The 25,528-nt window shown below is 41.8% G+C and overlaps 3 protein-coding genes and 4 non-coding genes across 8 annotated transcripts; all 7 read left to right on the top strand.

The window, feature by feature from the left end:
- The first annotated feature begins 227 nt into the window (after positions 1-227).
- hectd3 (HECT domain containing 3) lies at positions 228-10,606 on the top strand. Of its 2 annotated transcripts, XM_030075297.1 has the most exons (20): positions 228-340; positions 777-1,221; positions 1,734-1,987; positions 2,118-2,253; positions 2,659-2,780; positions 3,137-3,250; positions 3,912-3,994; positions 4,179-4,344; positions 4,816-4,897; positions 5,706-5,888; positions 6,090-6,142; positions 6,689-6,857; positions 7,237-7,350; positions 7,460-7,549; positions 8,080-8,286; positions 9,143-9,272; positions 9,617-9,691; positions 9,864-9,945; positions 10,098-10,169; positions 10,365-10,606. In XM_030075297.1, exons 2-20 carry the CDS (start codon positions 874-876, stop codon positions 10,447-10,449), a joined length of 2,565 nt encoding a protein of 854 aa, XP_029931157.1. In that variant the 5' UTR covers positions 228-340; positions 777-873; the 3' UTR covers positions 10,450-10,606. The 2 variants fall into 2 exon arrangements, with proteins under 2 accessions (XP_029931157.1, XP_029931158.1); XM_030075298.1 differs by lacking the exon at positions 228-340 and having other exon boundaries at positions 372-1,221.
- Positions 10,607-12,228: 1,622 nt separating this feature from the next.
- On the top strand, positions 12,229-15,652 carry rps8a (ribosomal protein S8a). The gene is made up of 6 exons (XM_030075304.1): positions 12,229-12,311; positions 13,119-13,225; positions 13,473-13,572; positions 13,833-14,008; positions 14,352-14,481; positions 15,496-15,652. Exons 1-6 carry the CDS (start codon positions 12,308-12,310, stop codon positions 15,603-15,605), a joined length of 627 nt encoding a protein of 208 aa, XP_029931164.1. The 5' UTR covers positions 12,229-12,307; the 3' UTR covers positions 15,606-15,652.
- LOC115375932 (small nucleolar RNA SNORD46) lies at positions 13,270-13,378 on the top strand. Its single transcript, XR_003929764.1, has one exon. It is a non-coding gene; the product is annotated as a small nucleolar RNA SNORD46 (small nucleolar RNA).
- LOC115375931 (small nucleolar RNA SNORD38) lies at positions 13,638-13,706 on the top strand. The gene has a single exon (XR_003929763.1). It is a non-coding gene; the product is annotated as a small nucleolar RNA SNORD38 (small nucleolar RNA).
- LOC115375930 (small nucleolar RNA SNORD38) lies at positions 14,132-14,200 on the top strand. The gene has a single exon (XR_003929762.1). It is a non-coding gene; the product is annotated as a small nucleolar RNA SNORD38 (small nucleolar RNA).
- A 110-nt stretch (positions 15,653-15,762) lies between the features above and the next one.
- Positions 15,763-15,891, top strand: LOC115375933 (small nucleolar RNA SNORA35). Its single transcript, XR_003929765.1, has one exon. It is a non-coding gene; the product is annotated as a small nucleolar RNA SNORA35 (small nucleolar RNA).
- A 2,081-nt stretch (positions 15,892-17,972) lies between these two features.
- On the top strand, positions 17,973-25,396 carry acadm (acyl-CoA dehydrogenase medium chain). The gene is made up of 12 exons (XM_030075301.1): positions 17,973-18,109; positions 19,422-19,530; positions 19,627-19,724; positions 20,053-20,122; positions 20,242-20,342; positions 20,739-20,819; positions 21,276-21,406; positions 21,559-21,667; positions 22,104-22,244; positions 22,702-22,797; positions 24,623-24,871; positions 24,976-25,396. The coding sequence occupies exons 1-12, from the start codon at positions 18,023-18,025 to the stop codon at positions 25,045-25,047; spliced, it is 1,344 nt and encodes a 447-aa protein (XP_029931161.1). The 5' UTR covers positions 17,973-18,022; the 3' UTR covers positions 25,048-25,396.
- Positions 25,397-25,528: the final 132 nt, after the last annotated feature.

Below are 25,528 nucleotides of genomic sequence, written 5' to 3'. Positions count from 1 at the left end.
TGCAATTTGTCCTAGGTTTTTTCATAAAATGACTGGACTAGTATGTTAGTAATAAAACTGGCGCTTGCACGGTGCTTGTTCCCTTTTCATTTACACCCACCTCGTCATTGTCATTGCCGTTACTTTAATCCACGTGATGCTTAGAAATAGCACTGTTTTGTTCATGGGACACCGAATTAGTCAGCAATAAAAGCACTGCAGTTGTGGGGCTTTTATTTTGAAGTGTACATGACGGCAGCCACAGAGGGTCAAAAAGGATCAACTGTACTTCCGTATGTTATGAATGTACCCCGAGCTAGCGCAATCATCACACACCGCAGTACTTTGCCGACAGTTCAAGGTACGTGGATGGAGCTGCTGTATGGCGGCCGGTGTTTATCACAGTTTAAATAGTTTGTCGCTTGTGAACTGGCATAATAACATAACTCGTGTGTGTTTCTTTCCTTCAGTCGGCTGGTTCTGTCGGTTAGTCCGCGTTAAGTTAGCGGTTACGTTAAGGTTTCCTAGCTTGCTAACGCTAGCGGACCGTTGGTGTTATCGCTGGGCACGGTTAGTTTATTGAGTCGTAACTCGACGTGTTCCCATAGTGATAAGGATCTTGGATTGCTAACTTGGGCGTCTTGCCCTTTTAGAGTCCAGTTCACACAATCAAGGAAGGAGGCGAGCTCCATGTTTGGGTTGGCCGGCGGACTTCGGTAGCTGACACCTGAGCGCCAGTCGACTGAAGCCCCGACACCCAAGAATGTTCTGGTTTGTTTGTTTTGTTTGTTTGGCAGGATAATCGCCGCTGCCGCCCGGGGAAACAAGCGCAGGACCGTCGTGTAATGTCAGGTGACGCCCCCTCGCTGTGCTGACCGACCGGCTTCCAGCACCATGTCGCTGGGTGACAACCCTCACCTTCTGCTGGGGAGGATCCGCTTCCTGAACAAGTGCATTGAATGTTTCAGGAGGGGAGAGCCTGTACCGGAAAGTTTATGTTATGTCCCGAAGGAGGTTTGTTTTAAAATCTGCAAAGATTCATCATCCGCCTCGTCTGTCTCGTTGAGCGCAGCGGTGGCCTCTGTGGGGAAAACCCTCGTCTCCGTTTTTGAAAGCCCCCATCAGAGCCCCCACAGCAAGAAATTATGCAAGTACAACATTGAACCAAAGAAAGGGACATGTATTCGGACTACAGGGGAGGAATACTGCAACAGTCAGGGCCTCTGGGTCAAAATAAATAAGGTAAGCATCACACTTCCTGGTTACAATGACATCATCTGTATGCTCATAGTAGGATAGATAGATAGATAGATAGATAGATAGATAGATAGATAGATAGATAGATACTTTATTCATCCCGCAGGAAATTCACATTTTTTTTCAGCAGTATCCACAGATTACAGATTAAGTAAATAAAAAAATAGAAATAAAGAATAAGATCTAAGTACAACAGAATAAGATCTGAGTACAACAGAATAACCTAAGTACAACCCAGTGTGCAAAAAGCAATGTGCAACAAAAAAACAGAAAAAAAACGTGTGCATGGGTGTATAAAATGTGCATAGAGGTAGGTCAATGTGCAAATTTAGAAGAAATATACAGTATACAGAAATATACAGTATACATGGATGGATGAGACCAGTGACGCTAAATCCAGCTCAAAGTCCGTTATTAGTGCATTTTACTCTTGCTTTACTCTTTGCTTTCGTATACAGTTTTGAAGGTTTAAAGTGTGTTGTCCATTGATCCACCAGGAGCAGCTGGAGGAGCACCGTGTGGGCCAGGAGCTCGAAGAGGGCTGGATCCTCGTGTGCAAGCACACGGAGGGGGGTGACAGGCTGGTGCCGGTGGAGTCGCCAGAGACTGTGAGCAGACACCAGCAGCTCTTCGGCTACGACCACAAGCCTTGTGACACATGGGAGCAGGTGGTGGACGTGGAGAACTCCCTGCACATTGGCTCTAAACCCAAGATCGCGGAGCGTGATGACGCTGCCGTCCAGAAGCTAAGGTAAGACTGCACGTGTGAAATGATAAAGACAATGAAGTGTTCTTGGGAAATGTCCACAAATAGATACAAACCTGCTGGCAAGGAAATCAAATAAACATGTTGTTCTTAACTCTCCCATCATTTCTGCTAGGTATGTGCCTCCCACCTGGACGTATGAATGCGACGAGGACCTGGTGCACTACTTCTATGACCACATAGGAAAAGAGGATGAGAACCTGGGGAGTGTGAAACAGTGTGTGACCAGCATTGATGTATCCTCATGTTCGGTGAGTAACATGGTATTTTTGCAAAGTGTAATGTGGAGTGTCATGCAGTTATTCAAAGATGATTTAGTCAGTATTTGTGAATATGAACAAGTTTTTCCAAAACAGAAACAAGAGATTTGAGATTTCATGCAGTGATGTCATAAAGATATAAAATCTGCAGATGAGTACTACTGGTGGTTCAAAACTGGCAATAACATTATATTAGCGATATAAAAAGCTAAATTATAGCTGTGATCCTTCATTCTCTGGCATTTTGCATTTGAGTTGCTCACATGCACACAAATACTGATTTGACTGTTATAGGAACAACACATAATGAATGCTTAATTGGCTGGTATGGCCTCTTAAATACATTTCTTAATTAATGTCCTTGTTTCACATATCTATCTCTCTCCGTGATGGTAGGAGGATCCCAACGGGGGTGCTAGCTGTCTGACCGACGGCGACACAGAGACTTACTGGGAGAGCGACGGCATGCAGGGACAACACTGGATCCGCCTGCACATGAAGAGAGGCACTGTGGTCAAGTAAGGGGACACACTTTGTTGGTGTATTATATTATCACATGTCAGCAAGGTACAACCTCATTCATTCTCATCCAAAATACACATTTCAGATCGTCTAAACATTTCCTTAAATATTTTTGTAAGCCTGTCTTGATGTCAGCCATGTCAACTTTAGCACTTAGTGATAACAGTAATATTTCTAATTAGTTTAATGACAGCTCATGTCTACCTACAGCTAGTGTTGACTACATTATATGGGCTTTTCCTTGTAATCTAGAGATAAACTTAATTTTAAAGTGTCCAGTAGCTCACATCAACTTTGAAAATGTGTTGAGGTGTTTTCATTGTGTATACTGCTCTTTTCTTGTGTCCTCTAGTAAGCTGATATTGACGGTAGACTCCACAGATGACAACTACATGCCCAAGAGAGTCACAGTGTATGGAGGAGAGGGGGACAATCTGAAGAAGCTGAGTGATGTCACCATAGACGAGTGAGCATTTTCAAAAAGTACAATTCACATTTAACAACTAGGCGAGGGTTTGGCAGACACTGATGGCCATGATGTCATGCTGATATTCAATATCCATAATTTCAGGCCAAATAATTACAAGTGCTTAGTGTTTATACCCTTTTTGGGTGCAAAGCCTTTGAAACAGCATTCAAACTGTCATGGGACACTAAAACTCTCTGTCGAAATCCAAACTAATGAAATTTAGCAACTAATTAATGTAGGATGACACAGGACACTTGTTCCAGAGGTAAATCTCAGTGATACATTCACTCATTTTAATTGAAGAGTTAATTCACAGAAAACATTTCTGAAAAATGTAATGAATAAATAAATGAGATTTCAAAAGGGAGTAAAGTGTCATTAGAGGTCTTACAGACTATTTTCATGTGGCTGTGGTCAGGGACTGCCATTAGCAACAATTTTATTTTATTTTTTTAAATCGACCCGAAAAGGGATCAGAATCAATTTTATCCTGATGAAAGTAAGAGCGATGAATCATTAAGCTGTTTTCAATTTCATGCAGTATTATGAACTATAACTGCTTGACACTCTGAGCTATTTTTACATCTGTTGTGAGGCAGTTAGCTCTAAGATTTTATTTTGAGTGCCTTTATTTTGAACTGCTTCCACTGTTTTTTAGCAATCTAATTGGAGAAGTGTGTGTTCTGGAGGATATGACATCACACCTGCCGGTCATTGAGGTGCGGATAGAGGAATGTAGGGGTAAGTCTTCTTAACATTGTTCTATATTTATTTACGATACTAAATTTTATGTTTTATTTAACACGGGAGTCTTCCTTGCCTGTCAGAGCTCCTGCATCAGTCATGTAACTGAATTCTTACTCTAAAGCCAGGCGCTGGTATCATGAAGCTGAGACGGTGTTTTCTTTCCCCTCTGCTTTCCCAGATGAGGGCATAGACGTTCGGATCCGAGGCTTGAAGATCAAGTCGTCGTGTGAAAGGGACCTGGGTCTCAACGCTGATGTCTTCCAGTCCTCCAACCTGGTGCGCTACCCGCGTCTGGAGGGAACTGAGCCCGACGTCCTCTACCGCAGAGCGCTGGTCATCCAGAGGTACGGACACGGGGTTCCTACCGCCATGGCAAATCTGATGGGACTGGATTGTTTTTTTGAAACATTTTCTTTTATTTTCAGTGCTTGGAAGAGTGATAGAAAATTGTGCATGTTCAGAAAGTTTTGTGATTGTCGTGAGAAATTGTTCATATTCATTCATGTGTTCAATATCAAACAGTGTTAAGATCTTTTGGAGAATTAACCAAATACTTTCTTTAATTATCCAATTACTGCATAAATTAATTCATTAATTACCCAGTACATACATAAAGTACAAGTCAATAAAACTATACCTGGGATCTTAAAATCAATCATTTGAAAACCTTAGAATGTGGACACTCACAAATGTTGGTCTTGGATTCACATGGAAAAGCCAAGGGTTTAATTCTCAGAAGTGATGTTCTGATTGTCTGTGTCAGTTGTCCAGCAGTATTTATCTTTGTGGTTTTGTGTTTTACTTTGTTTCTGCAGGTTCATCTCTCTCCTGGACAGTTTGCTGCCACATTTAGTACCAGCCTGGGACTACAGCCTGGGCACCTTCAACCAGATCAAAGTGAGTCATTTGGAAACTGAAAGTTTGTCAGCGATGAATGAAACGGAAACTGAAGTGTAGAGAGGCAGCACTTTGTGGTCATTGCAGAACAGCTGAGAGGTTTATTGGCACAGTGTGATCCCCTTGAGGCGAGGCCTCACATTTGCTTCACAAAATGGCAGTGATATGCTATTCATATCATAAAAAGAGAGCTATTGTTCCATAAAGCTTTCCTTTTTTACAGGTAACAGTTTAATAATAATAATAATAAATAAGGGATAAACATAATTATTAATTTCAGTGCTGATTACACTCTTGTTTATTTTTGATTAATCAACTAATTAGTGTATCAGATACTAAAAAATACTTAATGCTCCTGGAAACATCAATGTGACATTTTCAAATTGCTTCCCTAGTCTGACCAGCAGCCAAAACAACCCAATGTTTAAATTTTATAATGATGTGAATGGAGAAAAGTGAGCAAATCTTAGCATGGTGGTGATTTTTATCAGCAAATAGCACTTGTCAAAATTACATTCAATATATTTTTATAATTAAGAAATGTTCAATCTTATCAGTTCAGCTGTATAACAATTGTTATCCTTCTTCCAAGCAATGCACTATATAGTTTTTGAAAAATAACTAAAGAGAAGGATTGCTCACTATCAGATTATGTGCTGATCTCAGTGTTGTTTTAATTGGTAATGTCTTCAAACATGACTCAGCGAATCAGAACTGAGAACTTGATCAGTCCATTTATATAAGATGCCATTTTTTCTTCTTTTTAAACACACTAACTTACTGTGTGTACTTTCTTTGGTGCCCTCAGAGCATAAAGCAGTTCATGCTGCTGTCCAAGCGCCGCTCAGCCCTCATCACCCAGTGCCTGAAGGACTCGGAGACCAGCAAGCCCAACTTCATGCCCCGCCTCTACATCAACAGGCGCCTGGCCATGGAGCACAGAGACAACCCCTCCCTGGACCCCAGCTGCAAGAACGCCGTGTTCATACAGGTACCTCTGCTCCTGTTTGCTGATTTCACTTCCTCACAGTCAGCCTCTTATCATAACATTAAAGTATAAATTTACTGTGATGAGGGTTGCAGGCCATGTGAAATGTAATATTAGGGGATTCTTTGTTGGGAGGATTTGGGTGGATTTGTCTTGCTTGTTTTGCTCATCTGTTTATTCATCCGTCTGTTTTTCCCCATTAAGGTTTACGAGGGTCTGAAGCCATCTGACAAATTTGAGAAAACTTTGGATTATAGGTATTATTTTTTTTTCCAAACACTATATGTCAACCTCACTTTTCTTCCTTTTTAACCCACATATGGTAATCACCAAGGTTATTACAGATTGGCATTTTTCATTAGTTTTTTACTTTTGTTTCAGTTTGACTTTTTGTTTTCAATTTCATTTTAGTTTAATGAATTTTTAAAGCAGCTTTGCTAGTTTCACTTAATTTTTATTTCTTGTAAATGCTTAGTTTTAGTTTACTTTTTATTAGTTTCAATATAGGTTTTAGTCTTTTCATAATATGCGGTATTTGTCAGGGGCGAACTTCAAAAACGTTAGTAAAAGCATTGCACAGTAAAATCTCAAACAAATTGACAGGGACAAACTAAAGAAATGTTCTCAGTAATTTATTTTATTTTAGTTAGTTTTGTAAAAGCACAGTGCAGTTTCAGTTCGTTTTTTGTAAAGCCTTATTTCACCTAGGTTTCATTATTTCATTAGTTTTCCATTAACGCTAACAATCTTGGTAATTACTCAAGGATGTTGGGATCTAATGGTCTCTCGTCTTGGTTTGTCAGGTGGCCGGCTCGGTACGACCAGTGGTGGGAGTGTAAGTTCATTGCAGAGGGAATCATCGACCAGGGCGGAGGCTTTCGGGACAGCCTGGCAGACATGTCAGAGGAGCTCTGCCCCAGCTCAGCAGAGTGTCCCATGCCTCTGCCGTTCTTCACACGCACTTCCAACCAGGTCAGTGCAGACCTTCTGCACTGCACATCCAATGCTGGAATTCACTTCAGTGTTGGCTTAGGGGGTGCCAATTTGTTTAAAAATACTGTTGATGGAAATTAGCAGTGACTTTGGGCTTGGGAAAAATAGGTCTTATACTATAAAAAACTCTGTAATACAGTTTTAAAACATTTATTGGGTATATACCTTGCATTTATGGGTCATTTTTTATTATATTCCCATAAATAGCTGGCCAAATGTAATGTAGGAAATGCCTTACTGAAGTACAAGTAGCTGAGGCAGGATGAGTAAATTAAAACATTTTTATCACAAAATAACTCATCATGTATTAATAATGATGATTTTTTTTTCCTTTATCTCCCTTGTGTCACTGTCCCAGGGCACCGGTGAGGCGAGGGATTACTATGTCCCCAACCCATCCTGTAAAGAGTTCCACAAGTTCGAGTGGATCGGCCAGCTCATGGGAGCTGCTCTGAGAGGGAAGGACTTCCTGGTAGGTGCCACCACCTCCCCACCATCCAGCTTTGATGTTTGCATCACTTTAACGGGAGAACGGCTGACTGCACTGATTTGGTTTTGTGCCTGTCTGTCTGACCGTGCAGGTCTTGGCTCTCCCTGGGCTCGTGTGGAAGCAGCTGACTGGAGAGACAGTGAGCTGGACTAAAGACTTCCCGGCTGTAGACTCTGTACTGGTGAGGATATTTTACAAGCTTTTATATCAGTCATGTTGTCTTCATGTTAAACCTCTTCTCCTTCTGAGGTTTCCTGGAGGCGTGGCAGACCAACAGGTTATCAGGACTAGCACTATCAATATTTTATGACTTCAGTATTTGTGTATTTATTATAAGGATCCACATTAGTTGCCTAGATGATCAACTAGTCTTCCTACACATATATAGTCAAATTTACATGTTATGTAGATCCTGTTCTTCTGCATTGCCCCAGTTTCCCCCTTTGGATCAATAAAGTTAATCTTATCTTACTGCAATGAATTTCAATTAGATTCATGATCTTTGTCGCATGCCAGCTCCATCTCTTCCTTCTTTCTCTTTATATGAAAATCCAAAACACTATAAAAAGAATAGATTCTCTCCATCTGCCTGGCATGGAGCCTAATCCTCCTTCTCTCAGTACTCCAAATACTGTGAGTTTGTACAGAAAAGAGACCAGGTAGAGATGAGTCAGAATCATTGTGCTGAGATGGATTTGGATGTGTGTTCAGGTGAAACTGCTGGAGGCCATGGAGAGCATGGACCCGGAGACGTTTGAGTTTAAGTTTGGCGACGAGCTGGTGTACACCACCCTGCTGAGCGACGGCCAGATGGTGGAGCTTATCCCCGGCGGCAGCAACGTGGCCGTTCGCTACGAGGACCGCAGGGAGTTCATCCGCCTGGTGCAGAAAGCTCGGCTGGAGGAAAGCAAGCAGCAGGTGTGTGTGTGTGTGTGTGTGTTTCCATGTGTGTGTGTCCGCATACCACCGGCTTAACGCCAAAAAGAGGAAAAAACAGACAAAATTAGCAGGGGGCCAGAATATTCAGCTCTCTCCTCTCTGAGATCAAGTTGGTTGATGTTGTTGTTTAATGGTATATTGTTATCTTTCATGGAAACTGGCCAAACATAGACAATGCTACAAATATTTCTAGTGCAGCTGCGATGGAGTTTCCCCTCGGGGATAAACAAAGTCTGATTCCGATTTTATAGATGAAAATTTACCTCTTAATTAAAACAGTAGAGTTAAACCTCAGGTGTTGGTTTAAATCCCTCAGAAACAAAGAGCAAGAGCTTCATAATAAACTTTTGCACTGACATTCTGTTATTACACAGGGAGAAATCCAGCAAAGAAGAGGCAGAGCTCCCAATGTCCCCTCTAACAGAAGCCACAATAGACCAGAGTGTATTTGAGTACATTTAGCAAACATGATAATAGACGTTCCTCAGTTTTCATTAATTAGTTGGCCAGCTGACGACATGTATATTCACATACACCTACCTGTGATGGAAAGCATATTTAAGTGCCTTCTGTGGGGTTTGGGAAATCTAGGGAATTTCTAACTTAAGTTAAAGTAGACAAGGCAGATTGAGGGCAAGTGGGTACACCCTCAAAGTAATGATTTCAGAAATGTCCTTACAGTATTTTCCTCCACAGCTTGAAACCGCCAGTTAGAGCTGAAGGTGCAGGCGCCTTTTCATCTGCGTAAATCATCCAGTATTAATGCCGTGGCTATGTATAGAGTTGCTAAATTATTGAAGTGCTTTGGTATCTCTTATCTGTGTTTGCGCTGCAGATTGCTGCCATGCAGGCGGGGCTGCTGAAGGTGGTTCCTCAGGCAGTGCTGGACCTGCTCACCTGGCAGGAAGTGGAGAAGAAAGTGTGTGGAGACCCTGAGATCACCGTGGAAGCCCTGAAACGACTCAGTGAGTGGCCAGACTGGACCTCATCCAAAACACTGTTTTCTAGTTTGCTATAGAGACTGTGTTGTGAATAAGATAATAGCTAAAAGAGATTACATTTTATTATTATTTTTTGCACATAATTTACATTAAAAAAATCCAAAAGATGTTCACGTGCAGTGAGGTAAAACCGACAGTCCTGATCGCACCGTCCTGGGTTTGAATCCGACCTCAGGCCCTTTGCTGCATGTCATCCCCTCTGTCTCTCTCTACTGTGACTGTCCAATGAAGCGGAAATGCCAAAAAATAATCTATAAAAAAATGGTGAAGACTGTATGACATTAACGTTGCTTCTGCCTCCCCCACAGCACGCTACGAGGACCTGGAACAAACGGATGTCAGAGTGCAATACCTGTGGGAAGCCCTGATGAACTTCACTAACGGTCAGTCCCCTGGTCATTTGGCACCGTATTATATCAACATGTCCTTGCCCTCACCTTGTTTTACCTATTGGGCTAGCAAACACTCTTCTTCGGGGTTAATGGAATGTGAGTTGTCAACCAACATTTGTAATGGATTCTGCTTTACCCTGTATTTTTTTCATTTTGATTTCAGAGGATCGCAGCAGGTTTTTGAGGTTTGTGACCGGTAGAAGCCGTCTTCCTGCCCCCATCTACATCTTTCCCGACAAACAGGGGTAAGCGAGGGTGCCTCCACCACCAACATGGTGTTTAAGTTAAATTCTGCTTTTTATTCACGCGGGGAATTCCTCCGGCAGAAAACATTATAATGGAACATAATGCTGGTCATTGCACTTTTTAAAATGTGGTCTTTTTGCTGTTTCTGTAGCTCTGAAACAACAGATGCACTTCCACAGTCCTCCACATGTTCCAGCACCCTTTATTTACCCAACTACCCAAGGTAAACACCACACACCTCCATCTGGTGAATCGCTCACTTTAATAGGAGTTAATGAAGAACAGAAGCTCCTGGCACGGCTTTAAGGGGATCACTTTAATATTGGTAACTGCTTTTTCCGAGCAAGTCGAGGCAATCACTCATGAATTGCCAGACGTGTGACTGCTTTTCCCTGTTCTCGTTCTCTCCGCCCTGCAGTGCAAAAGTTTGCGAGGAGAAGCTGCGTTATGCTGCTTACAACTGCGTGGCCATCGACACAGACATGAGCCCCTGGGAGGAGTGATCTGCTCTGCACGACACTAATGCAGCTCCACACACCCCATCCCATATTAACCACCGGCTCGCAGAAGACCCTGGCCAAGTTTATCATCGTATCTACACAACTGCCAATCAGTCCTAGCTGTATATAAATAAAGAACTATATGGAATCATGGAAATGACTTTTGGGTTTTCTTTCTGACTTATTGACTGATATTTTCTTACAAGTCTTGAATTGTCAGTAGTATATCATCATGGACAAACTTTTGACTTCAGTGGAGGAAAGTGTGGATTTATTTATTTATTTTTGTCATCTGGTGATCTAAAATATACAGTTGTGCTCTTAAGTTTACATACCCTGGCAGAATTTGTGAAATATTAGCCATTTTATTTATTGATGGTGGCCAGGTGATGTAATTTATTATCACATAACTGTATTGTATGTGCCCTTTTGAAATCAAAATAACTGAAATCACCCAAATGGCCCTGATCAAAAGCTGACATACCCTTGTTTGACCCGATAATATACACACCAGTTAACACACACAGGTTCAAATGGCTGTAAAGGGTATGTTTCCATACCTGTGACTTGTTTTATTGTATTCAGTGTGTGTGTGTGTGTGTGTGTGTGTGTGTGTGTATAAATAGGCAGTGAGTTTCTCAGCTCTTTAGAAACCCATGCACATTTCATCCAAGGCTGCACTGACTTTGCTGGACACTGAGCCAAAGCAAAAGATCTGTCAAAGGACCTGCGAGAAAAGGTAAGCTGAACTTTTTAAATAAGGGTAGAAAAAGATAACCAAAGATTTGAAAACGCCAGTCAGTAGTGTCCAAACTCTGATAAAAGAAGTGGAAAATTTGTGGTTGTGTTGATAACCAGACCACAGTCAGGGTGGACCAACAAAGATTTCAGCCACAGCTGCTAGGAAAATTGTTCAGGATGCAAAGAAAAATCCATGTTTCAAGATGCACAATAACACTTGCACAAAAAAAGGCTGTGCAGTTGAGATGCTGAAGAAAAGCCGTTTCTGCACCAATGCCACAAAACAGCCCACCTACAATATCCCAGACAAACCTCAAAACCTCTGGGGCAAAGCCATTCTGATGGATGAGACCAAAACTGAACTGATGAGACGTAAACCACCCCTGCTGTGAAACCTGGAGGAGGATCTCTGAAGTTTTGGGGGTATGTGAACTACAGGGAATTTAGCCAAAACTGATAAGAGACAAGTGAAGGTCCTGGAGTGGCAATATCAGTATCACTGAGCCACAAGGGGAGATCTCAAACGTGCAGCTCATGCCAGACAACCCAAGGATTTAGAGAACCTGGAGGCTTTTGGCCAAGAGGAACGGGCAGCTTTACCGCCTGAGAAAATAAAGCACCTCATCCACAACCATCACAAAAGACTGCAAGCCACCACTGATGCTAAAGGGGGCCCATCTCCTCATCTTCTTTATCAATATGTTTTGTGGATTGTGCTATTCTGTTATGCTTTATGGTTTAATTTGAATCCCACTGAGAATTTAACAAAATGTGTTTGGACTGATCACTCGTGGTGCACATCTTACAAATTCTGCAAACCTATAAGCACAACTGCAGATTATTTGTGCCACACTGGTTAATGGAGGCAAAAAAAAAATGTACTAACTATCAGCATAAGCTATAATAAATATAACCAAATTGCATAAAAAATATGAATATAATACAAACAAAGGTGAATTCATAATTTATATTATGGAAATAATATTACAATTGAATTATTATAATAAAAAAAAATTCACCATAGAAAGAACCACGCGCTCACGTAAATTCTCGCGATACCATCTGGCTTCAAACCTCCCCATGATCCCTTGCGGTTCCTCTTTCTAGCCGGCGCCTGAGAATGGGTACGTGTTTCCGTGCTCGGGTCGGACAGAGAATCCTATTCCATCAGATGTTTTACAGCAGGAATATCCTCAAAATGGTCGGCAGAATGGAAGATAAACGTCTTATAAACGGATATAGTGTTAACTTAGTCGCCTGCAGCCAGTCGCTTTTGTTTTAAATGAAATAATTGGCAAGTGATGTGCGATATTGCCCCCCCAAGATGGCTGCTCGCATTGGCCGTGGAGCTGCGGATGCTGAGCGGCGCTTAATTCGCTCTCAGTATCCGTCAAGGTGTTTGTTAATATTAACGAGGTAGTGTTAGCAGCAGTCTACAGTATGTACTTGCATGGTGACTTTGTGGTTTTGTTGTAATGTGACGCTTACCTGGTAAACGTTAGCCTGTCTTGGGCAGGAGGCTAATGAAACCAGTATGGCTTGTTAGCATTAGCTAGCAGCCTCGTTACGTCTCTTTCAAATGGACGTATTCTCAAGAAAAACGGTTAAGTGCTATTTTTTGCTGCTTAATGAGACTGTTAATGGCTTATTTGTTGTTCTTATGTGGCTGAACCCATATTCTCGTAATTGGTAAGGCTTGTTTTCAGCCCCAGCTAGCTGCTAACCACTGCAGTCCCCATGTGCAGGGAACACATTGCTGTTTGCTTGAGTAACATGATGAACTTTTTAAGCGGAATCCGATGTCAAAATGCGGACAACCTTTACCTTGGAGAACTGATTGCTCAAGCACAGAGATGAATAGCACTTCAATCTGACATGTGACTGACTTGAGTTATTAAATTTCATTGTCCAACCTTTTTTTTTCTCTACAGGTATCTCGAGGGACAACTGGCACAAACGCCGCAAGACCGGTGGCAAGCGCAAGCCTTACCACAAGAAAAGGAAGTATGAGCTTGGGCGTCCTCCTGCAAACACAAAGGTGAGCAAAAAGCTGTGACCACCTGGTCAAAAAAAATGAGCTGTGGTGTGGATGATGAAAACATGACCTTAGGTAGGTTTTTATTTGGGCCGTTTTGGTTCAAAGCTTTGGACCTACCGATGTTAGGATTTGTCATAGTTACACTGACACGCTGCATAACATGTACTATAGGAGTTTTTTGTTGTTCACGATTGGTGAATTTTACATGGTGCATCATGTTGAGTGTACGACATCTCTTTCCTGTTAGATTGGACCTCGCCGCATCCACACAGTGAGGGTCCGCGGTGGAAACAAGAAATACCGCGCTCTGAGGCTGGATGTCGGTAACTTCTCATGGGGCTCTGAGTGTACGTGTCTCAGTCTCTTCTTCTGTTGTAATGTTTTGGTTTTTTTTTTCAATGTGGTGTACGTCTTTCCATGATGATAACTTTGTCCAGTTCTGCTACTGAGTGCAAGTGGTGATAACGAAGACCCTGAGAAAGACCAGTTACCTGTTATAACTTTTTGTAGTGGTGAATCTAAAGCTAAAATTGTGGATTTCTCTCTGGTAGCTGAACTGCTACATTGGCCCTGCATGTGTTAATGATGCTTAATAATGTGTACACAGGCTGCACACGCAAGACCAGGATCATTGATGTGGTCTACAACGCCTCCAACAACGAGCTGGTGAGAACCAAGACTCTGGTGAAGAACTGCATCGTCCTCATCGACAGCCTTCCCTTCAGACAGTGGTATGAGTCTCACTACGCCACTCCTCTGGGACGCAAGAAGGGAGCCAAACTGGTGCGTGGAAGAGCGATAATTTGTTTTGTGCCTTCATCTTAATCAGGAATTCCCAAATGGCTGCAGTAGTTACTAACAGGGCTGTTGTAGGTTTTAAAGCTGAAGTCAAAAGCACATGAGGTCTTTCCATGATGATAACTTTGTCCAGTTCTGCTACTGAATGAAAGTGACGATATTAACGACTCTGAGAAAGACCACTGCTTCACATCTACACGCCACAACAGCTCTGTTAACGACTAGCCACATTTAGTTCAAGAGGTATTCTTCTATTTAAAGCTCCTCTATTGTAAATTAGTGGTGGTTCATGGCCATCTAACGGCTTCATTTCTTTATTCCCCCGCAGACTCCCGAGGAGGAAGAGGTCTTGAACAAGAAGAGGTCAAAGAAGACCCAGAAGAAGTTCGATGAGCGCAAAAAGACCTGCAAGATCAGCACCCTCCTGGAGGAGCAGTTCCAGCAGGGCAAACTGCTTGGTGAGTCCAGCATTAGTGTGGATTTACTGTGTTTAGTCCAACCTGAGACTGTCGACCTCTACAAGCCTCGGCCCTCGACATAAATTTTGCATTACGGCTGAATTTTGACCTCAGTGTGTTAAAACTTTTTTAGCTGCACCCTCTGTGATTTTTTTTTTTTAATCCCATGTTATTCTGCTACATCTGTAATTTAACGTTATAATTCCATCACATACTAAAGATGAACTGACTTTGTAGATTCTTGAAGACATTTCTCATTCAAGAAGCTGCTAAAGTTGTAAGGAAGGACCATAGTACAAGACATGTTGACCTTTTTGACAGGCTGGTCCTAAATGATGTGATTCATTTTATCTTCACCATTTTTACCAGAATATTGTCAATTTATTTGGTTGGTAATTTGACAGTAGTTTTAAATTAGTCTTTGCAAAAAGCTCACAAAAATACCAGTTCCACTGCTGGCTACATGCTGCACAGTACAAAGTATTCGACCGATAACCAATGCTTTTTAAAAGCTGGTATCAGCCAATAGAAATAGTCTGCCCCATCATCTCATTAGTACTGTTTCTTGTATGAGACAAAATTTGAATCAGCTGTTTTTTGCCACTTTTCTTGGGCATGATTTCATCTTCAGTTGCAAAAAAATCAAACTTTGTTTTGCATTGATAATCAGAAAGTGGCACATGTTGAAATCGGGGTCTTTTAATTGTTGGCATCTGATTTCAGCCAATACCACTATTCAGTGTGAATGCTTTTCAAGAGGGGTTGGGCGCAGTATGAATTACATGAGGTCCCTGCAAGGGTTAAAGACAAACTCCTGGAATTTAGTGGACCTATTGGTTATTTCTGGGTTTATAATTATGACCGTAAAAAAATAGATGGAGGTTTTCGGTCGGAATAGGTGGTTATAAATCTTAAACAGTAATGATTCTCTGGTGATGTGATTGCAGAATTGTTTCCTATTTTAATTTAAGCTTTTTTTACTAAATACACCCCCCCTCCTTGCTCTCTCTGCAGCCTGCATCGCCTCCAGACCAGGCCAGTGCGGCAGGGCAGACGGCTACGTCCTGGAAGGCAAGGAGCTGGAGTTCTACCTGAGGAAGATCAAGGCCAAGAAAGGCAAATAGATGTACAGCTGTTTGATACGTCAATAAAATTCCAAATGTCCCAGAAATCTGCTGTCTGTGTTTTTTCCTTTTCTTTTTTTTCCCTTTTGGGTTTGTTGTTGTATAAGAGTCCTTATTGTGGATTTGACTTTGGCCTTAGAGCTGAATGCAACAGTAATTGCACTGTCAAGTGACTGGGCTGTCGTTTCCCTGACTGTCCAATCTCATTCCAGTGCCAGAGCGACCTTAGTCAGCAGAAGGGCTGGGCCACATAATGGCTCCTCCCTTTCGAAGGCTAAGAACAAACAGTAACTTTGACACAAATACTGGTTTCTTGTGATTACTGCCAACTGGATTTATAGCTGTTGTGAATAAAGCATCTAACAAATTACTGCAACTGCTGATCTCTTTTTGTAAGCAAAGTTTATAAATGTGCCTAAATATTGGCCAAGAAAGCCGCTTATGTCATGGGAAGAAATGGTTACGGAATGAGAAAGCTCACATCTATGAGAAAGGTTAAGTAAATTTCTGTGGACCCATGTTCATTTGGTTCCCTTATTTTTCATTTCGTTACTAAATCTGACATTCAGATATGGTTTTTAAAAAAAATGTTTCTGAGAGAGCCTCATGTACTTAAAGTGTACACTGCTCCAAGTTTACTGTTTAACAGTACTCTGCAAGATCAACTTGTGAAGGCCATGCACTTTTTTTTTTTTTTTCAATCTCAAATTATACAACTTGCAACACTGTAGCCAAAAATTCAAAAATGACATGCAAACAAAGAAGGGGCAAAATGCAGACCTAATTTGACAGTTTATATATACACTAAATTTTAATGTATTTTAAACTACCTAACCGGGTATTTGTCATCTGCTGGCACTATGCTGTCATGCAGGTTCCTTTGTGTTAAATGCCCCAGGTGTAGTACCATATAAATGATAAATGTCAGCCTGGTGCCGTGGAGGGCCAAGAGGCTGCAGGTTTTTATTCCAACCAAAAACTCCACCAGGTGACTTCACTGATCACCTCACCATAAAGCAGAGATAAACCAGGTTGACACCCCTGATTAGTGCTGCAGTGTCACCTGCTCTCATTACAGTGTGTGTCTACGGTCCTCACACACTGACCAAGTTAAACCAAAATCCTCATTTCAGGCTGGAGCTTATAAAGAATTTCAGCTCTCACCTGAGGCTTTGAACTACATGAATTATTTTATCAGTAAAACTAGACCCACATGTAGGAGAATACTCTGATACTTTCCTAGATGTAGTAGCCTACATGTTTTGCTGCAAGGCTGTTTTTTTTTTTTTTTTTTTTTTTTTTTTAACTTATATTCTTTTCTCATGCAAAGGTGTGATACAAAATTCAGTCCAATCAAAACATGAAGCAATGACTTGTCAAGATAACTTAAAATTACAGAAAAGCCGAGGAGTTCATTTCACACATGGTATAGGCCTCATAATTCATTGTGGTGGACATTTTAATTTTAAAAAGTAATTTCAGTGACATTGCGGTTGCATTATCTTTTATTTATTTATTTAAAGAGGACAATGCACATTGATTGACATTACTGTAAATGCGCCAGTGTTAGCCAGAGGCTAGTTTACAACCGCAGTCAAAGGTAAATAACCACCAGCAGAGTATGAATGAATGATCAGATCCTCGCTCGGGGCCACAGTTCATAAAAATACGGACCATTTTATTTCACAGAGTCGCAAGGCTGGCAAAATGAGATCAAATGTTATAGAAAGTGCAGATCAGATTCCAAAACTCAGATAAAAGAGCATAATTAATTAAAATTTGTATGGTGACTTGCTGTGGTCCCAACTTAACCTGTCCAGTTGAAGAAATCACATTTGCAGCTGCCTTCAGAAAGCTGATTCAGATTCAGATTCAGACGACTTTATTTGTCCTAAAAGGCAATTCAGTTTCTCCAGTCTACCGGGGCACAACACAAACATCAACACACAACCGCAGCAAACAACAGTGTGTCAGAGATAATCAGCCAGCATACGGACAAGAGGTGCACACAAGGCACACAAGCCCACACAATTTCCTCATTTCTATGTAATTATTATTAGTTGCAGTTAATTATTCATACAGCTCTATTTTTATACATGAGGAGGAATCCAGTATACTTGTATGCATGTTGATCTGTACGAGCAAATAATGCACATTTGTACATCTGCATTCATTTCTGTACCTTCATCTCCACCTGTATAATTTACAAGGTGAGAGAATGCATGTGCACATTTATGTAATTATTATTAGTAGTGTTAATCCTGACACTAGCGTTAGATTAGCAGCAGCCTCTGTGGTTGTGAAACATGGGGGCGGGGGGGTTAGGTAAGAAAGTAGGTCAGAAGTCACCTCGTTGGTCTACGCACGTCACATGACTGAATCCGCCGCTGTGATTGGCTGGACGTCCGCTCATTTCTATGTGGGACAAAGGTGGTGTTGAACTGGTCAAGTTCGCGGCGGCATCTATCGCGGTCACTAGGAGAACAACAATGCTGCTTAACAAGGTAAATTGTACTCTAATACAACGTTATAATCCATTCTTATAGGTAACGAGCATTAGAAACGCGGCTGTCGTCGTTTGCCACCTTTAGTTTTGCTGTTTACGGCCAAACAAGACGCAGCTTTCCCAGCCCGTCGTCGGTTAGCGTCTCGGTTAGCTAACAGTGCCAGGTAGTATTTAATGTTGCTGTGTGTTTAAAATCAGTGTCTTGACTTAGAGGATGCAATAAATGTTGGTGAAACGACGAATTTGCCTGCATCGAAATATCAAAACATCCTACATTATGGCGACGAAAGATGACGTTACGTATTTGATCGATCCTGCGTGATGTAACGACGGCCTTACACAACCCGCTTTAATGTTTGTCAATAGCTGCTACGTTTGACAGGACTTGGAGCGGTGCCCTGTGCTCTCTCTCCGGGCAGGGCACCGTGTGGCAGTGTCCTTATGAAGGTGAGGCCGCGGTGAGATACTGGGTCTGTCTCAATCGAAGGGCTAGATGACTACTAGGTCGCAGCCTACGGTGCCCACGTATAGTCCAGTCATTTTATGAAAAAACCTAGGACAAATTGCAAGAGAAGCAAAGTCAACTGATTTTGTATCCTCAGTTTGTCCTGAGTGAGGGAAAAAAAGTCCCAAGAAATCCCATTGGTGGAAAGTTTTGAAAATCACCTATTTATGACCGCATATTACCAAAAAACACTGTTTTTTAACACACAGGGGAAAGGGGTTCAAAATTTGACTTTCCGATATCACTATAAAAATTCATAAGTTGATTACACACACAAAGACAAGAAAAAAAGTCAATTACAAGTTCTTTGAATTATTCTGTTTACACATGCATATCACACATTATCTGATTTGATATGCACTAATAAGGAATATAAGGAATAAATGCCAGAACAGATATTTAAACAGTGAATTAAAAGGTTACTATATATATAGTAACCTTTTATTTCACTGTTATGTAGTAACCTTTTAATTCAAGGTTACCATATATATATCAACCTTTTAATTCACTGTTTAAATGTCTCTTCTGGCATTTATTCCTTATATTCCTTATTAGCCCATATCAAATCAGATGGAAGTAGGCTGTAATGTTGGCCGCGAAGCATCGTGGAGGTGTATCCTGCAAATTAGTCAGAAATAGGCTGCATCTGTGGGCTGCATTTGCAGGACCCTGCGCGGTAAAATTGAATTGGGACAGCACTTGTCGCGCCGCCGTGACGTAAGCAGCCAACAAATACGACCTAGGTAGCGTACAGCCTTTGAATTGGGACAGAGCCACAAAATGCGCTGTTTTCCGTCTCGTCCAGGTACTGAAGGCCAGTGTGCGGACTGGCATCCGGCTGCAGAGCTCCAGCGCAGCAACCAGTGCAAAGGCAGCCACCGGAGCCCAGAAATCATCTCCGGGCTACTCCTTTGGTGAGTGGGATGCAAAATCCTAAGTGCCTCTGGGTTATTTTTAACCTGTGTTGACCTGACCTTCTGATGGGCCCTCATCCCTGCTTCACCCAACAGAGCTGACAGAACAACAGAAGGAGTTCCAGCTGCTGGCGAGGAAGTTTGCCCGTGAAGAGGTTGTTCCTGCCGCACCAGGTTATGATAAAAGTGGTGAAGTGAGTACAGCTGATCCCCTGCAGCTTGTAGCACAATTTTCCATTGCATTAAATCATCAGAAATAGAAAAAGAATTAAGAAATATGTGCCTTTACTTATTTGTGTGCACTAATCGGACAAAATATTACAGCAGTAAACACAGAAATTACAAATTGAGCACATGTTATAAAAGTAAACCTATATACACATGTATGCACAGGGATATTGCACTGTTGAGTTGTCAAGTCCTACAGGTATAAATTACTGCAGTTAAATCAACAGTTTAATTAGTGCACATTCATGCAGTCTGTCAACTCAGATTGATTGGTTTGATCCTTTCGTTTTACAGTATCCTTTCCCCATCATTAAGAAGGCATGGGAGCTTGGTCTGATGAATTCTCATATTCCAGAGGACTGCGGTATGTTGGTTCCTTGGCTACTGACAATTTTTTTTTTTTGTTTGTTTTGTTTCATGTGTAACCCTATCTGCCACATTTTGAGCTTGGTGTGGCATTAACCATTGTGGCTTTCTGTCCAGGTGGCATGGGCCTGTCCATCTTTGATGCCTGTCTCATCACAGAAGAGTTGGCCTACGGCTGCACAGGAGTACAGACTGCTATCGAGGCAAACTCTCTAGGTGTAAGTTAAAGTTTTACGACACACCAGCACAACAACTCTTTTCTAAGAGCAAGGCTTCAAGCAAGAATGAGTTGAATGCAAAACAGTTACATATCTCAGGGCGATATGCTACCTATATATCACATCCAGGTCTTTCAAACAAGCCTTTCTTGCATGGTCCAACAGTGCATTTAAATAAAATTTCTTATTTCAGGTTTGCTTTGGCATGATGTTCTTCATATATAAAATAAACATACTGTGCTAGGGGTTAAATTCAATGTTGTTATTGAATATTTTGTTTTTCGTTTTCTACTGTTATCAAAATAACGCTTCAAACACCAGATTGTTTATAGTGGTTGGATATCGTTGTGGTTGCTGATCCATTAGAATTAATTGTTGTCGATAATATCCACGCAGCAAATGCCTGTCATCCTCGCTGGTAATGATGCGCAGAAGAAGAAGTACCTTGGAAGAATGACTGAGGAGCCACTCATGTGTGTAAGTGCCTAATTTTACCATGTCTTCACGGAAAGCTGACCTATATTCAGTTTTTCCCCACCGGTTGTCTGTGTACAAGAGATCTGTTCCTCATTCCTCTATTCCAGTGGTTCTCAATCTCAGGGTTGGGACCCTCCAAGGGGTCATGAGATAGTTTTTGGGGGGTCACAAGATGATTAGGACACAGGGGAAAAGGCCTCCTCTTACAGTTATGCAAATGAAGCAAGCTGGAAAGGCCGTCATGTTTTAGGTGCCATATATATTGAATTGGCAAGCAAGTATCATGTTGGAGGCGTCCCTCTTGATTCCCATTCTTAATGCCCGTCATTGTGTACAGACAAACCAGAGATAAAGCAAAGGTGAGAAGGTGAGGGGCATCCTTATTAGCATTTAGCACTTAGGAGCACACCGGTATTATTTTTTAAACTAACTAACCTGTGCTGTGTGTTTTGGCAGGCATACTGTGTGACAGAGCCTGGTGCAGGCTCAGATGTGGCAGGCATTAAGACCCGGGCTGTAAAGAAAGGGGATGAGTACATCGTTAATGGACAGAAGATGTGGATCACCAACGGTGGGAAAGCTAACTGGTGTGTAGTCAAATACTGCTGTGTGTGTAGATATCAAGCCACTGTTACTATAAACAAAGACTGCAGATAGGCTTACACATTGTGAGTACGTACACCATCTGCACTTACATTTGTCCGAAAGAGATATAATCCTGTTTTCTCCATATTCTTAGGTACTTCCTCCTGACCCGCACTGACTCAGACCCTAAATGCCCAGCCAGCAAGGCATTTACCGGTTTCATTGTTGACGCCGATACTCCGGGAATTCAGGTTGGAAGAAAGGTGAGTTCAGGATCAATGCTTTTCTCAGCAATGGCTTTGAACTTGTTTTGTTATATTGGGTACATTCCCAACCCTCAAAACACTTTTTTAAAAAAAAAAATTATTTTTCTCACCACAAGGCCAGAACAAATATGTAGCCTAGGCAAGGAATTAGTGGCATATTAACCCACAGGATCTCCACTGGCTGCTCAAAGGTGACAGGTCTTAAATGACACTGAAGGAGTGAATAGGGATTATCCTGAATGGTCAAAATCAGAAAATGTATATATGCCCAGGACTAGCTGTTGTTGTTTTATAAAATTTTGTCATTGGGTCACAGTTGGATATAGATATGGCTCATCATGACCATTTAAGCATTGCTAGGCTGCACTCTCCTACTGACTGACGTTGTTCAATGCAAATCATAGTGTCTGTGTCTCTGTATCTGTCCCTGTAGGAGTTGAACATGGGCCAGAGGTGCTCTGACACCAGAGGCATCACCTTTGAAGATGTAAGGATACCCAAAGAGAACGTCCTGATCGGAGAGGGCGCTGGCTTCAAAATCGCCATGGGGGCCTTTGACAAGACCAGGCCACCAGTAAGTCAGCTTCCCGGGGAGAACAGCATATTGACTTATGAAAATCCTTGGCATTTTCACAAAGTTTACATCTCTTGTGCAGCTCATTATAAACCAGTGATACAACACAGTAACCTTGACTTGGTTAGTGAAAGAAGGCACTACAGTTGCTATTGTAAAGACCCTCCAAACTGATAAGGCATTTTTTCCTAACAAACTGACATTTTTTTTCCGTACTTAGGCAGAATGCATTTTTTAGTACTACTTATTAATTTTTGTCACCACCACCTTCTCAAATAACACTCATACACATTCTCATTAAAAATGGCCTTAATTGAGTAGAAAATCTGAGATTCCATTACGAGAATTCAACATTTTGCAGGTTTTTTTAATGCATTAAATTCAATATCCTTGAATTTTTTGTGTGTGTGTGTGTTTATGAATATACACATTCATGATGTTTATTAATGTCATTCAGGTGGCAGCAGGAGCAACAGGCCTGGCGCAGAGAGCCCTCGACGAGGCCACCAATTACGCACTGGAGAGGAAGACCTTTGGCAGACTCATTGCAGAGGTTGGTCATGTAACTCAAATTCATTACAGCGCTTTCTCTGTAATTTCAATGCAGCTGTGGTGCTTTGGGCAGTATTTCTAAGTGTGTCCCATATCTGTCAGTGGTTGAGTCTAAAGGCCGGATTATCCTTCCGCGTACGGGGGTTGTGCGAAGCACGCATTTCCTACGCAGCGCATGTGTGTCCAACATACCTCTGCGAAACACATTGAGCAATTCTCCGCCCACCAAAGTAGACCCTATGACGTATGGTCGCTGCTCCTCTGTACGTCTTTGTAATGGCGAGAGGACGAGTCATATAGGTGCAGGTACTTGCGCACCTCCTCGGCCAGGCGTTCTTCCGCGAGATCCAGCATTCTCCAAAGTTTTCAAACACAACCGACGAGTCGAGACACAACAGTTGTTTTAAAAATGGCGCTGCCGGCCAGCACAACAACAGGATGTAATGCCGGTTGCAACGAAATGCCGGAAATTATGTACTTCGGCGGACCAATCACAGCTCTTGTGGGGCTGCGTAGGGTCCGCGTAGTTACAATTTTTGGGAGGCGCGCGGCAGTTGTGCGGCGGTCACACAACCCCCGTAAGCTTCGCACAACCTCCGTACGCTCTTCTTACGCAGAAGCATAATTCAGCCTTAAGTATTAAGTTATAAAGTTGTAGTTCTACTGTCAAACATGTTAATTATTATAATAATTACTTCTAAAGCATCTGTACTATACTTAGTGTAGTTGTAGATAGTGTTAAGGCTAAATTACAGTGCTTATTTTGATTTAACATTTTTTCTTGCAGTGGTGGTAATTTTCTTGCCTCACTGCTAAATCAATTCAGAGGAAACACTGTTCATTATTTCTAAGGCAGCAGCAGAAAAGTAAATGATTCCATTTGAGCAGCTTGCTGCCATTATTGAACGCTTTTAAACGACCACAATGCAGTAATGTTTGAATGACTACAAGTCACAGTTGTCTTACCTTGGCATGCAAATCTGGACAGGAGCAATTCCAAAACAGCAATGTCAGTTTTGAAGCGAAAATGCCAAAAAAAAGAATCTGCCAACCAACGTGCCTTGGCATTTAGTTAACTTTTGAATCTCTGGCAAGAAGACGATTGTAACCACATTTTAAATCTGTGGCAACAGGACATAATTGGTTGTCCCTAGCAGAAAGAAATGGAAAAATAAAAACATCATTCCAGACTGAAGCAGTAGTTGATCACTTGTGGCCCCTACTGGCCATATGAAGGGAGGGAGGAGTAAGCACTCAGTTGAGGTATAAAACAGGTTTTTCAGATATTTTGAATCACCACAACCGCAAGAGGTCATTGATCATACGGTCATAACTGCACAAAAAATACTAGGACCAGTGATGTGTGAGAAAGGCTGCAGACAGATACACACACACACACACACACACACACACACACACACACACACACACAGACAGATACATCCACGCACTGACAGAACGCATGATCCCCTCTGGCTGGCTCCTGGTGGAGATGAAAGATGGTAGAAACACATAAAAAGGAATCCGTTTGCTTTTATTATCTTAATTATTATCATTTTTGCCAGGTGACCATGCAACTACAGTCTTCAAAGTACAAAGATGTTCAACCACAGTTAGTTATGTTTACTACATACAAAGTTGTATTCAGCACTTTGAAGAAGTTTTGAGATTTAGGCCCTCAGGACCATTGCATTACTTTATTCATGCTGTTAAGAAGTTTTATGAACAGACTTACTAGTTTTGTTTATTTTGTTGGCCAGATAATTGCACTGTGAGAATTGGACACGGGCCTGTGCTCAACAGATTTCTGTCTTTGTTGCCTACAGCACCAGGCGGTGTCTTTCCTGCTGGCTGAGATGGCGATGAAGGTGGAGCTGGCCCGCATGGCCTACCAGCGGTCGGCCTGGGAGGTGGACGAGGGCCGCAGGAACACCTACTACGCGTCCATCGCCAAGGCCTTCGCCGGAGACATCGCCAACCAAGTGGCCAGTGACGCCGTCCAGATATTTGGAGGCAATGGCTTCAACAGCGAATACCCGGTGGAGAAACTGATGAGAGATGCCAAGATCTACCAGGTGGGTTGGCGGCGTTTTCACACCTTACCGCTCCTGGCAACATCAAGTGTTTTTGGAAAACGTTGCATCATTTTAATTTTGCAATCTTTTGTCTGCTTTTGTAGATCTACGAGGGCACTGCTCAGATCCAGAGACTTATCATTGCCCGCGAACACCTGGGAAAATTCAAGAAATGAACTCTGCATGTCTGAATACATTTGTCGTCCATGTCAATGCCATCATTTTGTTGTAACTTTTGTAATATATAGAATAGATTTGATCATATCAGGTCAGGATACATAATAATATGTTGGTTGCCTTACAGTTCATCACTCATCATGCCTTGCTCTTTTTTTTTTTTTTTTTTTTTTTCCCTTTGGGTCATTGGGGTGCCGTCCTTCTTATGAAAACTGTAATCAGTCAAAGAAATGTAAAATAGCCCACATCTGGAATGCCACTATGAACACTTTGCTACAATTATACCTCAGCTACATGATGAATGTGTGTTGGTCATTTTAATAAACTGTATAGTATGAGGGGGAAAAATTAGTGGACATTGTCTCCTGTATTCATTATTAAACAACTAATTGTGGGAAAAAATGCGTGATGTTGACACAGCTGTCATTTTAAATTACCACCTGATAGAGGAAAGGGCTTAGTGCCCTTAGGCAAACCCAA

Source organism: Myripristis murdjan, chromosome 17 (genome assembly GCF_902150065.1).
Source record: "Myripristis murdjan chromosome 17, fMyrMur1.1, whole genome shotgun sequence".
Classification (NCBI taxonomy): Eukaryota; Metazoa; Chordata; class Actinopteri; order Holocentriformes; family Holocentridae; genus Myripristis; species Myripristis murdjan.
Note: the sequence above shows the minus strand (reverse complement) of the source record. Positions and strands in the feature narration are given on the sequence as shown.